Source organism: Saccopteryx leptura, chromosome 4, assembly GCF_036850995.1.
Source record: "Saccopteryx leptura isolate mSacLep1 chromosome 4, mSacLep1_pri_phased_curated, whole genome shotgun sequence".
NCBI lineage: Eukaryota > Metazoa > Chordata > Mammalia > Chiroptera > Emballonuridae > Saccopteryx > Saccopteryx leptura.
This window is the reverse complement of record NC_089506.1, coordinates 153,511,041-153,525,998: the sequence shown is the minus strand read 5'-3', so window position 1 is coordinate 153,525,998 and position 14,958 is coordinate 153,511,041. Positions and strand designations below refer to the sequence as shown.

General features: G+C 41.2%; 1 protein-coding gene across 2 annotated transcripts in view; it reads left to right on the top strand.

The window, feature by feature from the left end:
• The first annotated feature begins 3,326 nt into the window (after nucleotides 1-3,326).
• The window catches only part of PCSK1 (proprotein convertase subtilisin/kexin type 1), a 464,711-nt gene continuing 453,079 nt past the window's right edge, over nucleotides 3,327-14,958 (top strand). For both annotated transcript variants that reach the window (XR_010751134.1, XM_066381880.1), the window contains exons 1-5: nucleotides 3,327-3,797; nucleotides 6,971-7,075; nucleotides 10,712-10,822; nucleotides 12,361-12,507; nucleotides 14,219-14,295. Coding sequence is in view for 1 of the 2 variants with exons in the window: in XM_066381880.1 (XP_066237977.1) it covers nucleotides 3,618-3,797; nucleotides 6,971-7,075; nucleotides 10,712-10,822; nucleotides 12,361-12,507; nucleotides 14,219-14,295 (620 nt within the window). In the remaining variant the exon portion in view is untranslated. The remainder of the gene's footprint in view (nucleotides 3,798-6,970; nucleotides 7,076-10,711; nucleotides 10,823-12,360; nucleotides 12,508-14,218; nucleotides 14,296-14,958) is intronic.

Genomic DNA, 14,958 nt, shown 5'->3' with positions numbered 1-14,958 from the left:
CTCCATACAGGTATCTCTAAATTTCCTCCAGTTTACCCCAGCATGCCATATAACTATTGTTATATTCTATGTTGGGAACACTGCTATAGGTAGATATGTCTCTATAATATGTTCTCTCCCAGAATATCTTCTAATGACAGACTAATTTATTATAGATTTGTCTTACTATATAGTCACTATTACCCAAAGGAAACAGGTAAGTCTGTACAACTGAAAAATGTTAAAGCTAAGTTATTTCCTCGCCCCTTCTCCTATGACTCTTGAAAGGACCAGCAGTGTTCTTTTTCTTGACCTCAGCTGTTACACAGTGTTCACTTTTTGATAAATTACTGAGCACATTGTTTTGGGCACTTGTTATTTATTTCATAGTAACAAAAGGTTTAAAATTTTTTGTTTTCTAAGACTAAGGAAGTATGGTAATCTATAGATCTCAGAACATATTCTTAGTTCCTGCTCTTACTAGCCTTGCTCCTATTATTCTCTAAGAAAACTTAATAAATGATTGTATCACAGGGCAGTTAGGAGCAGTCATGAAAGACATGATACTCACTGAATAATTCATAATGGAAATAACAATTTTTTTCAGTGTCTGACTTATCCTGTTTTATAGATATAAATTACTCAGATTAATCGAATACTATTAAAACTAACTTAAGCCTGATTAAGCAGTAGCACTGTGGATAGAGTGTCGGACTTGGATGCAGAAGACCCGGGTTTGAAACCCCAAGGTCACAGGCTTGGGCATGGGCTCATCCGGCTTGAATGCGGGCTCACCAGCTTGAGCACGGGGTTGCTGGCTTGAGCGTGGAATCATAGACATGACCCCATGATCACTGGCTTGAGCCCAAAGGTCTCTGGCTTGAGCCCAAGGTTGCTGGCTTGAGCAAGGGGTCACTCGCTCTGCTGTAGCCCCCCAGGCAAGGCATGTATGAGAAAGCAATCAGTGAACAACTAAGGTGCCAAAACAAAGAATTGATGCTTCTCATCTCTCTCCCTTCCTGTTTGTCCCTATCTCTCCCTCTCTCTGTCTCTGTACACACACACACACACACACACACACACACACACAGAAAACAACTAACTTAAAAGTGATAATTGGCTATTCTAATTCATGATATAAAATAGCACTTATGGGCCTGGAGGTTATTACTCTGGTCTACACAGCAGGATAGGGCTAGATAGCACTTTATATGACAAAGTTAAGATGAATTCTACATCTGTATATGCACTTCTAGCCTTAGCAACCATTTGTTTCTTCTACATCCAAGAAATTCTGGCAAATAAGGTCCATCAGGTGAAATTCAGAATAAATTACTCATATATATTGTTTGGATGGAGATATTATATTCTTACTGAGAGAATATATATAGTTTAACTATTAAGTAAATCAACCAAATGTTTGTTCCAGGCTTGCATGGTGCTTCATTCAAGACAAATGTTTTATTAATGAGACACTGGCCTCAATGCCAACACTCTGCTAAACTGAGTTAGTTGAATAATAATAATAAAAGGAGCAAACATATTTCTGCTCTAACCATACCTACCACTATTAAACATTTTCCACAAATGTTTTTGCTTTGCTAGCACACAGCGTCTATCTAGTGTGAGAATGAAATACCCTAGAGAGCTTGAGGCCACAATTTAGGCTGTGACATGAAGGGAAAGGAAGACAGTTCACCCAGCCATCAACACTTACACGTGTGAATTTACAGAGGACAGAATAGCTATCAATCTGAGCCCATTCCACAACATTTCATGTGAGACTTGCTCATATTATTGTGATATGCTTAACTGCATTGCATGGCTTATTAACACTGACATTTGTTTTTGTTAAGAAGCTTTATGTTTAAAGAAATTATCAATGTACCCATATTTCTGTAAAAATGTAGGCAAATGAATAATTAATAGTCCTCAGCTTCATTCTCCACTGAGTGTAGTGTCATTTGCTTCCTGTAAAGAACATCTTTTGCTTTTTTTTCTCCACAAGCTAATATGCCTTCTTCCCAATCTTATCCCCTTTCTTCTTTCTCTAAAATAGGCTGCGCCCCCCAGCGGTTGGAAGCTTTAAAAAACAAGAAGAAGAAAAAAAAACCTTTTGTAGATGAGACTTGATCCCCTGCAGTTTTACTTTTGGGCTGTGTCCAGCACGTTTTCGGGAGCTCCATGTAAGTCACGATCATGAACCTAACCACACTTCTCCCCTGCGGTCAATTTTCTATTTTCTATTTAAAAGAGGGAAAGGTATAGTACAAAAGAAAAACAGCTTTGTTCTGGCCAGTTGCAGAAGGGCGCAGTCCTTATGGCTCAGAAGGAGGGGCAGCGCCTACCACAAGCGCGCGTGGCGCTGTCCACTACTCGGTGCTGAATATTGCACACCAGGGCTTATCCCACTAGGTTCATTCAACCCGTCAGGACCTAAATAGGCTCTGCCACCGTAGACTAAATTCATTTCCCCGAGAGTGAGGGGTTCCTTTAGACATTTGCTTATTCGCTTTCCACGGAAAAACATTCTTTCACAAAGAGGCATTGGGCATTTTATGGGAAAGTAATGGCACAGCTTCAGTTCAACACCAAAAGTGAAGAGCTCTACTGAAGGAAAAATGGAAAGTTTGGTGTTAATGAAACCTGCTTTTTCTCTCCTCGAGTCAACACAGCAGCATTCAAGTTCCTAGACCCCCTGGTTTATGAATAAAAAAAGTAATTTTCTGTTTAAAAAATCATGTGCTTAATCATTTTTCTGATAAGCATTGTAAAATAAGTGGTACTGGGATCTGCAAAATCTGAAATAGAATTTTAGATATTGTTTTACTGAGATTGAGAGACAGAGGAAAGAAAAGTAAATTTGTTAATTAAGGTGGTTTGAATGGTTTAAAATACATTTTTAAAAATATTGCTCTAACATTGTCTTCCAGGCATGATCATCTTCTTGGGCAGTTTAGATCATAATTTGGAGAGTAGAAGCTTCCTTTCTACCTGCCTGCCCTCCTAGCCTTAGTCCGATCTGAAAGATGTAAGAGCCCTGCTCTTTATAGCAGGTGCTAATTGACACCCCCAGGGCCATTATAAGACTACTTCTCCCTCCTTCCCCCCACAAAAGAGATAATCAAATAAAGAAAAAGGAAACAGACAGAAGGGAGGGAAAGTGTGCTGCATTCTCAGCCTGTAGGTAGTTATATTCAAATGGGGCACTTCTCACAGCTACAGAATTGACGCTCAGACAGGGACAGAGTTAACTGATTCCGGCAAACGGTTCCTTCCCTTTCTTAATCCCTCGCTGCTTATTTTAGCGCTTCTCCACCCTGCCAGAAATACCATCCAGATCTTAGTCCAGGTAGATCTGACGTCAAGAGATGGCTTTCGTCGATTTGACGTGTAAACAGTCATTTCCATTCCAGCTGGGAAGGTCTGGGGCTCCACTCAGCCGGGAGACGAAAGAACTGCACTCAGCACTCGCCACCGCCCAGCTCTCCTCCCATCCCTCCTGTCTCCTCAGGGGGCGACAAGCGGGAAGCTGTCTAAAGCCCGAGGGTGGAAGGAGCGAGTCTTTCTGGCTTTTCTCCTATCTTGCTCCTTTCCCCTCTCTGCTTCCCACTTCTGTGCAGGCGAGTGTGTGAGCCATGCAGCGAAGAGCCTGGACTCTGCAGTGTGTTGCTTTCGCTCTCTTGTGCTCTTGGTGTGCACTGAACAGTGTAAAAGCGAAGAGGCAGTTTGTGAACGAATGGGCGGCGGAGATCCCTGGGGGACCAGAGGCAGCTTCGGCCATAGCCGAGGAGCTGGGCTATGACCTCTTGGGTCAGGTAAGAGTTTGCACTTTCAAGAAACTTTCTGGGGCCCAAGGGGACTGACGGGACTGGCGCGCGATCTCCCGAGTGTGAGCCCCAGATTGCACTGTGCCAGGCCCTGGGGCCAAGAGCAGGAGCTCTTCGCGCTCGCCCCTGCGGGCTTGGAGAGGGAGCGCTTGCATTATTTATTGTTTGGGCTGGGCGCAGACAGGCTGAACGGAGCCGCGGCAGCCGGGTAGAGCGTCTTCTTGCTGTGGTCTGCTCTGGAATTGAAACTCGTTCCGCACGGGTTGAAGAGAAATCCCTCCTGGCTTATTCACAGAACTTGAGATGCACGCAGGCTCCTACCAACCGAGCGCCCCCGAGAGAGGCAGCGCTCTGTCCCCTGGGACTCAGCCAGTCTGCGTCAGGAGCTGGCTGTTTCCTTCTTTTCAATATGGCAGCATCAGACCCACATCCTGATACAAGGGGCTAAACAGGCTTGGAGGTGCCGGCCGGAAGCCCAGAGGGGCACGTCCATGGCGTTGAGACAGTGCCAGCGGCCGGGACTAGAGGCCAAGAAGCTGGGGGACCAAGGGGTGGCCTGGGAAGTCGATGGGAAAAGAGGTGGGTAAAGACGTGAACCCACTCTTCCCGCCTCTAACTGGGAGCCTCGGGTTTTCACCGAACACTTGCGAAGTCCGAGCTTCACAACTTCTTGGCCAGCAAGGGTCAAGCTGCAGCACTGACAGTGGGGAAAGGATTTCGTTCTTACTTGTTCCTAGCCGTACGCATAATAGTTTCCCTGGGGGTTTCAGCTTCCGAGGGAACTGTTCCCTCTAAGTGAGGGCTGGGTTCATAGCTAGCTGGGGGCGGGGGCAGGAGCTTTCAGGGGGGAGGGCTGCTTAGCTGTGCAACTCCTGGGGGGAACCCAGAAGGTGTGAGTTCTAATCCAAAATTTCCTTTTCCTTGGCTTAGAATCAAGCCCTCACCCCTTGCCTGAAAAATTGTAACAGAGGAGAAGGGAGTTGTAAAACATTTTGGCGCGTTTGTGTGTGTGTGTGTGTGTGTGTGTGTGTGTGTGTGTGTGTGTGTGTGTGTGTTTCTTCTGGAGGTGTTGACAGAGACACTGCTGAAGTCACAGATGAGTAATCAGCGTGGGCGTTGGCTCAGCCATAGATCGAATTCGCTGGGGAATACGCCTTCCGTTTGCCAGAGGCTTCGTTCTCCAACTTTATGAGCCAAGCTGTCTTTGAAATGCCCAGCAGGAAAGTCGGTACACAGATTGACTTCTCTGTGTCCTCTGTGTCCCAGGAGAGAACCAAGACTTTTCGCTTTTGCTCAGACCTTATTCTGTACCAGGCGCCGTGTTAAGGGCTCAGAACTAAAAGGAGGAAAAGACGCTTTGGAAAAAATCAAGAATATAGAGGAGACTATTTTAAAAACAAATGGTTGTAATTACAGGTAATTGATGTAGTAATAGTTGTACCCAGAGTCTCAATATTCGTTGACTGGAAGATTGAAAATGGAAGGGAGCTGGGAGTGTGTGTGTGTGTGTGTGTGTGTGTGTGTGTGTGTGTGAAAGAAGACAGCACAAAGGAGGAAACATTCGCACAACCTTTAGGAAGAGTCCAGAGTTGATAAGAGAACATGATAAGATTGGAGAAGGCACTCCAGACAGAAAATATAGCTTGTGGGATACAGGGAGATACAAAGAAAGCTGCTTAGTTGTGATTTGGAAACTGCAAGGAATTGTGAGTATCTAAAGAGAGAGTGTGTAGTGGGTAGAATTGTACTAGTGTGTGGTGTGGGCATCATGGAAATCTTGGTTGGCCTATGGGGAGGGGGACGACTAGGGACTTACTCCTATATTCTTTGAACAGCTAAATAGCACTGATAACTGTGTGGAAGAAGATTTTGTGGGAGAGAGCAAAAGATAAATCCCTCTTCTTTTTCTCACCTACTAGCCCCAGACATACTTCCAAATCTGAACCATTTATTATGTGAATTGCCTTTCAAAATCATATACCCCCAAACTAAAAAAACAGTAAGTCAATATTCTTGGTAGGATCTTCAAGAAAAAGATGACATAGTCACAAGCTTTAAAAAATAGTAGGAAAAACAATTTATATTCACACATGATTTGCATATGCTATATTTTCTATAGTCATTTCTAGTTAAAATAGCATAACAAACATTTTTAAAAATAATAATTCTTTGTAAGAAACTAATAATGCTTTCTTAGTTCTGCTTGTTTTCCCCTTTGTTTACACTAATTTATCATCACTGTCCTGAGTGCCTTAAAGCCTGAGGATAAAGCTAAGATTACAGGGTGACCAAAACCAGTTTGATAGCGGAAACATAGCTAAGCGCTGGTGATCTTTTCAATAGCTACTGTTTTTGTTTTTTCTCTCCCCAACTCAATCAAGAGCAGATAACAGATTCACTAACTAGGTTCAGGCTTTGAGCAGGGCCTAAACATCTCTACTTAAAAATCCTCTAGGTGATGAGAACCACCAATTTAAAGAATGTAATTCTTCAGAAATAACCCATTATCAATTGTTTTTCTCTTAATATAAAAAGAAATACAGGGCATCTAGAGAATCTGATAGCTTTAAGTACTATTTTGAATAAAGGGACACTACTTAAAAGAATAATGAAAATAGTTCTAAATGTACCAAAGTTATTGATAGTCATCCAAGGAAGTTTACACCTGTCTTAAATGTGGCATGCTGGCTTTTCCCACAAAGCTTTAATCTAGTAGTAGTTTATGTAATTATCACTATGGATTCAATGGTTATGTTCGTGCACCAATCACACATAGTACCCAAAGGGTTTGCCTGCTTTCTGCAAATTATTGTTCTCTGAAAGAATGAATTTGATAAAATGAGGTTTTAAAAAAGAAATGTCTACCCACACAATAGTGTCATATAGAAAAACGAAGTTCCTCTGAAATGTGTGAAACAGAAGCATGGCCACCCCCAAGTGAGAGGGAGCCCAGCTGATAATTTCATGAAGCTCATCTCACTGAATACACTAACAAGACAGGGATGGCCTCTATCCTTATCTCCCTCATGAAGAGAAAATGTAACTTTAAGTACAAGGAAGGGGCTTAATAAAAGCTGTCTCTAATTTAGTTGGGTTTCAATCTAATCCATACATAACTGTTTTTAGAAAATTGGTTTTAATTTTAATTTTTTTTTTTATAGATTGGATCCCTTGAAAATCATTACTTACTCAGACATAAAAACCATCCCCGAAGGTCTCGAAGGAGTGCCTTTCATATCACTAAGAGATTATCTGATGATGACCGTGTAAGTGTTGTGCATTTTTTGTCTTCAAACCAACCTGACTTATCTGCTTTCTTTATGATTGCCAACAAGAGCAAAAGCACTTTGCAAATAAGATTTTTTTTGTGTCACCATTATTTGTATGTGTAGTGTTTCTTGTTATTATAGGTTTTAATTGCACATAATAACTGGATAGAATTGAATTGGTTGAATTAGCTAAATTATATATATATATAATTAACTATTACATATAAATTATATGTAAGTATATAATTTAATATATATATGGCATGTAAAATATTATATATAAGATACTAGTTCACAAATCCAGTATAAGGACCTGAAACAAAAATTGAAACTAAAGTGACAGCACTATAAAATATTTGACAATACAATTAACAAACAAACTTTTATTTTATGCCTATTATGTATATACCAAGCACTTGAATATCTGATGTGAGGATGCTAAAGAAATATAATATATGAATTTTGTTTTTAATAACATTTCACTGAAATTGAAAACAACATTGTGCCATTTCTATTTAGTTTGTATAGGAAACTAGTGTTTATGAGGGAGCTTTAAACCTTTAGAAAGCAAAAGTTTTCATAAGTATTATATTGTTTGAGCCAAAACATTTTATCTCTTTTCATTCTGGTTTAAATACATATTCAATGATTAGGAACAGCAGGAAATGTCTAAAGTGAACATAGGACAATTTGAATGTATGTATAATATACCTATTGATTTTTGAAGTCTGTTTTTTTTTTAAGCAAGAGACAGACAGACAGATAGGAAGGGAGAGAGATGAGAAGCATCAATTATTCATTGTGGTGCTTTAGTTGTTCATTGATTGCTTTCTCATATGTGCCTTGATGGGGATGGGTGGAGCCTCCAGCAGAGCGAGTGATCCCTTGCTCAAGCCAGTGACCTTGGGCTTCAAGCCAGCAACTTTTGGGCTCAAGCCAGTGACCATGGGGTCTTGTATATGATCTCACACTCAAGCTGGTGACCCCGTGCTCAAGCTGGTGAGCCCGCACTCAAGCCAGTGACCTCGGGGTTCAAACCTGGGTCCTCAGAATCCCAGGCCAACGCTCTATCCATTTGCATGACCGCCTGGTCAGGCTCAAAGTCTGTTTTTAAGGTCAGCAAACATTAATAGAAATGTTGACTACCTTGGGAATATTGGAATTTGCATACACAATGTTGCTTTGTATGGAAAATGTACATACTGGTGGAAATTTACCCCTGCTGGCCTGATATATGTACACATGATTTCTGTTGCCTAGGACAATCTAGAGAATTATAGAAGCTTTGTGAGAAATAGAACACAGCTATTCAGCTTCCCAGGAAGAAAAGTATAAGTGAAAGAAAGGTGAAAGAATTGTTGAAAGTACATAGAATTCACAAGCCCTGTGAAATAATTTGCTATTTTATTTGTTCTGCAACTAATAGAATTAAATATATAGATTTATACACACACATACACACACACACACACACACACACACACACACACACACACATATATGAACGTAGGGAGTGACTGGATCTGGAATACTACTGTTCCCATGTAAGAAAAAGCAATCACACCCAGACAAAGAATTTATCTCAGGACCACAGAGAGTGACCCACAGCTCATACACGCCCATTGCTACCTTTTTACTCAAATTAATAATGGCTGGATGTGGAGACCAAAACAGAGGCGCTGAACACTACTTTAAAAGTATTTTGTCCAGTGAAGTCTTTCCTTCACCATCACAAGGCAGATGGCTTATGATCTGTGGGTTTCGAAAAGTAGGATAACTTTCAGGACTCTGGCTAGGCTTAGTCCTTGGGAAAATCAACAGAAAGATTTTCTTGTTTGCTAAATGCATGCCTGACATTAATGCACAAGGAAGTCAAACCAATCTTCCTTCTCATCTTTATAGGAGAGAACTGGACAGGGTGGGGCATACTAACTGTTAATATTACTCAAAGTAATCTCACTTAAATAAACAGATGCCTCAGTTCCGTTCTTGAGATATTTCCTTAATAGTCAAGGAGAGAAATCTCAAGGAATAATGAAGAAGCACTAAGAATGTACTCTCTAACATAACTTCATAGGAAAAGAAGTCTGTATGATCCTATCAAATTATCACAGAATATTTTAATTATAGGAAAAAATCCTAGAACCCATAGGAGCTTGAGTGGAAGACTGGACTAGGTGATCTTGAATGCTCTTTCCATTGAAAGGCATTATTTATAATTGAGCACATAATACCTATTCTATACATAATAGAAAGATTCCACCAATTTGTTCTGTTCCATTTGGTATGCACTTCTAGAGATGAATATGGAATTTTGAGTCAATGATACTGATCATAACAGTTTCCAACAATTGGATGTTTATGTGGTCAGATGGCAGAGTGCCTCTTCTTAAATTCCATTTTTAAATTGCTTTTTTTTGAATGGGGAATAATATTCTTTCAAATTATCCCCCTGAAATGCAGCAATACTCTATCTTTATAAAACTGTTAATGAAATCACCAACTGTAAGTTACTCTCTTCCTCAGAAATTAGTACTTGTTCCCTAACAGCCAGCTTTCAAAGACCAACTTAGATGCAGGAGTATATTCCAAGCATTGGGTATTTTAAACCAAAACAATTAAGCTTGAAAGTACAGGCGCTTTAAAAAGAAATTATGGTGACTAATTTTTAGCTTTCAAATCCCTCCAATATTTATAATAGGTTTGCAGTATATTTTCTAATTGAAAATTCAGCCTTAGTGGATGGCTTTATCCTTTAGTTGCAAATGATTTTTCAGTTTTTATTTCTGGACCTGACACATAAATATCCTCACATTAACAATATCCCACCACACACTGGACTGTCATCATGTGAACAACAGAGCGGATATGTTTTGGATAGGATGCTGTTATGCTGCCCAGCAAAATCAGAGCAGGGTATTATCTCATAGTGAATATAAACACAAGGTAGTCCCTCACCCTCTCAGGACCTCAAGTATAATAGGGTTATGCCAGAAATGTGGGGCAGGTGATTTTTGTACTATCAGATGCCTTTGCATAATACATGAGACTAAATGAATGGTAAGTGTGCATGATCAGTAGTGCTCATTCACCACCCTGGAGCTTGTCTTATATTAAATGCTCTTAAGCAGGAGATTGAAGCACAGGGGAGCCAGAGTTGCAGATTTGTGAGGACACAGCACCTTTCTTGTCTTGTGTAACATTTGCAATTTCTACCTTTTGTGTGTAAAGAAAGAAATTAAGCTGTAAAAGCACCGTAACAACAGTCTCTGGGCTCTCTTATCTTGTTGACTCATCGCATGAAAATGGGTAATTTTCAGCTACAGAGCCCTGGAACCTCAATATAAAAAATGGGCATTTTGACTATTTACTGATTAAAGCAGCTGAACTTTTACTTTCACTGTAATCACAGTGTAAATAATTTGAGGCAGTCATCACTTCACTGTAACAGCAGAAGTGTTCACTCCCCAGTGGGCAACCCTCTCACTGAGCTGCCGGTTTGGTCTGTAGATAAAAACACTGTGGAGCTGCCTGCACCCTGAGGGGAAGGGTACTGGAGCTAGTGAGAGGAGAGGTGATTACACAGAGGTGTCTAGTGGACTGTTGATTTTTCTGCTATAAAATTCCTCGTAGGTGATATGGGCTGAACAACAGTATGAAAAAGAGAGGAGCAAACGTTCAGTTCTGAGAGACTCAGCAGTAAATCTCTTCAATGACCCCATGTGGAGTCAGCAGTGGTACTTGGTAAGTACCTGCAGAAGGACTGGAGAGGACCCTGGGTATTTATTTTGTTACATGTGCACAATTGGTGTTTTTTTATTTTTTAATTATGGAGAAGTCAGCAATGGGCAGCAGCTCATCCTGCACTCGCCCTGAATCTGTCCCTATGGGCCCCTCTTCTCTGACTTCCCGATATAGGCTCATTTTGCTCCCATAAAATTTCTCTAGAGCCAAGTTGCTTGTTCTCTTCTAAGCCCTTACTTGTTTCACTGTCTCTGGCTTTAATAAACTTACTCTCAAGATAAAACAAAAATTATAAAAGATAAATTTTGATGACAGCCATAAGCTAAGGCTGAGACACCCTTGCTGCATAATGGATGGGAAAGGGGGTCAATTCCTACTGACTCTCTTAATCTAAGCATTACTTCTCAGCTAACATCTACGCATTTACTATGTGCCAAATACTAAGTGTTTGACTTGAATTAACTCAATTCTTATATTATGTTGTTGAAATGGGCAATTATGCCCATTTAATAGATGAAGAAACAGAGACATTGACAAGTTGACTAACTTAACAAAAGTACTTGGTTACTAGCGGTGGGGTCATAATTCACAGCTCCAGAGGCCTTAATAACCACATTCTATGATTGTTCTTGCGTCTCATATAGAGGCCTTCATTCCCGCTTTGGCCAACCATCGCTGTGTAGGTCCAGCCTCCTGTAACTCAGCCTCATGTTGGTTAGCAAGGTCTTGTTTCCCCCACCTTCTTCTGAGGCACACCATCCAGGGGGCAGTCTATTACTCATTGATACTTTTGAGTGTTGTTATTTATAAATTTCTTATTGACCCCTTTCCCAGAAACCTGGCACTCTTACAATACATCTCTCTCAAATGCTTGGGAAAGTGCTTATATCTGTGTTCCCCTAATGTCCAGCTCTGTTCTCCCACAATTCCACTATTGTCACTATCAGAAATGCCATCCGAAAAAGAAAACTCCAAAGCTTCTCTCACAGACACTTGCCCCCAAATCACTCATATTTGCTAACAGGCAGTTAAATTGTAAGTCCTGATGAGACCACAGCCTCCTTAGCATTCCAGGTTCCACTTTTTCTCTTTTAAACGTCATTTTTAAAAGTCCACATATGACTGTGAACTCGACAATTCCAAGTAGGTTCATTGTGGCAGTAGAGGCTTAGGATATTGGGGAAGATGGAGACATAGGCAGTCAAAGATGGCTTAGTACATGGAAAACTCAAGCATGCCATTATAAGTGAAAGAAGTGTAGGGACAGACTTCTTTTTTAAAGCCATGTTGCTCAAAAATAAGGGGTAAGGGTGACTCATTCCTTTGTGTGATTTTCAATTGGAACAGTTGGGGAAAGAGCAGCACTCTGATGATTTGCTTGGCTCAACTTTGTTTTCTAGTCCACCTAATTGTCTTCTTTTAAAGAGGAGAGTGACCCCAGGAGACAGAAAGATGGGTCTCTGATGGTGGCTTCAGTTCTCATTTTGCAGCAAGCAACATTCTGATTTTACCAATGCTTCCTTGTTTTTCTTTACCAGCAAGACACTAGGATGACCGCTTCCCTGCCCAAGCTGGATCTCCATGTGATACCTGTTTGGCAAAAAGGCATCACAGGCAAAGGAGTTGTTATCACTGTACTGGATGATGGCTTGGAGTGGAATCACACAGACATCTATGCCAATTATGTGAGTCTGGGCCCTCCCATGACTTGTAACTTAGGGAGCTGTACAAACAGATACACGGCTTGGGCTTTCCTTTCCTCGGGCAGGGGTCTGCTTGGATGTTGGCCGAGGGAATGATGGGCCAAGGTTTTGCCACTTTCCTCAACTCCCTTCCAGCTCATATGAATTTACTGTATCAAGGCCATTGAAAGAATTTAGTGGAGCTAAGGAGTACACCGAAGCATGTGTGTTGGAGGCACACAAAGGCACCTGCACCACCTGCATTATTAAAAGCCATTCAGACTCTGTGCCACTCAGTATTGGCAGCATTAAAGCCATCAAATCAAGCTTGATGTCTGAGGTCATTTCCTTTTTATTTTCTTTTTTTATTTTTACAGAGACACAGAGAGAGACAGAGAGAGGGACAGATAGGGAGAGACAGACAGGAAAGGAGAGAGATGAGAAATATCAATTCTTTATTGCATCTCCTTAGTTGTTCATTAATTACTTTCTCATACATGCCTTGACCCAGGGGGCTACAGCAGAGTGAGTGACCCCTTGCTTAAGCCAGTGACCTTGGGTTCAACTAGCAACCTTTGGGCTCAAGCCAGTGACCATGGGGTCATGTCTATAACCCTACACTGAAGCCATCGATCCCACCTTCAAGCTGGTGAGCCTGCGCTCAAACCAGATGAGCCTGCGCTCAAGTCAACGACCTTGGGGTTTTGAACCTGGGTCTTCTGCATCCCTGTTCAATACTCTATCCACTGCACCAGTGCCTGGTCAGGCCTGAGGTCATTTTCAATATTCCTTCTCACACTCTTTATGGGTCAGTACTCTCATGCTGTAAAGTTATGTGAATGTAATTCCTTACATTCAAATTCAAAGTATGCAACATGCAGTGCAAGAATGACCAACTGTAAAAAAAAAAAAGCTTATTAGAAATTGGAAATAAGTAAATGAAAAGTATTTACTTAATTGTTTATGAAGCTCTCCATAATATCTTAGACCTTTATTTAGATCAGCACTTAATCTTTAAGATGGTCCCTTGTCTTTCTCTCATTCTTTCCACTCATCCACATCCTACAGCTAAAGAGCACAGGGAAAGGGGAGAAAAAGAAGAGATAAATATTAGTAGAAAGTAGGATTTATTTAAAGATATGGAAAATATAGAGAAGTGGCAGTGGTGGTGATAGAATCCTCCTGTGAGAGATGTTTAAGTGTAACAATCTGGTTGGAAAAGGGGGGGGGGGCTGAAAGCTTGTCCTGAATTTCAAGGACACACTCTTTAATTGAATGACAGGTGTATTTAGTACACCTGGGGAAGCTGACAGAGATCACTATGAACCAGAGCCCCCTCTTTGTGCCGATATTCACAAGAGAGATGAGTGTCAGTATTGCTCAGGAGCTCTGTAGCTAAGTCATTCAGCTTCTCTGGGTCTCAACTTTCTCAGCTGAAAAATGAGGTGGCTGAATTAACTAAACTGATTCCTTCTGGCTTTAATATCTTAGGAGCTTCTAGGAGCTATGGTTTTGGTAACAATCAGTAAGAACTGGATGCTGGCTCACTTTTCTGTCTCTGCCTGGTTGATGGAGATTATCAGTGATCAACCACTGGGCCAGAAACTCTGAAATGCAGACTTTTGAGCCGTCAGCCAGGATGAAAAGGGGGTAGCTTGGGAAGTGCTGTTTTATTTTTTATGATGCTACAGTGTTATTTTTGTTATCTCTTTAGGATCCAGAGGCTAGCTATGATTTTAACGATAATGACCATGATCCATTTCCCCGATATGATCCCACAAATGAGAACAAGTGAGTAGATGTGGATGGGAGTGGGGGGAGGGTAGTACTTTAAAATGCTTTTATCTTATTTGAGCTCTCAGAAATGTTCATGCACACCATCCATACTACAATATTTTTTTGCTTTTAAAATAGAAATCCAAACTTCTCTCTTTATATTCCTTTTGGCTTATAGAGCCATATTTCAATTAAACTTTCTCCTTAAATTATAAAATGTTCCCCTCAAATGTTACTGAGTAGTTATTGCTTTACAAAGAATGCCAAGCCCATCCCCACCCCCCAGTTCCTCTGTGAGTCTTCTATTAGCAACACGCTTGATGTTAGTCAAAAAAGAAGTATAGATGCACAAGATAACAAATCCCCACAACTTCCGGTGGTGCCCGCCATGCTCACCAGTTCTTTCGGAGGAGCATGGCCAGGCCCCAGACAAAAAAGGTACCTGAGACCTGGTCGTCAAATTCAACAGTCTCTGGGGCACTGAACTAGTTAGCAACTTGTTCCTGAGCTCCTGCTGGGAATTCTAAAGCTACGGGAAGAAAAAGAGGGTGTCTTCTGACTCCTAAATTAACTCTCTGTAGCAGCCACAGGGTGCTGGGGGAGGCCAAGAGCCAGATCCACCAAAGCAAGAGGCCAAATAAGGACCCAGAGACAAGAAACAGTTTAACCTTGTCTGTG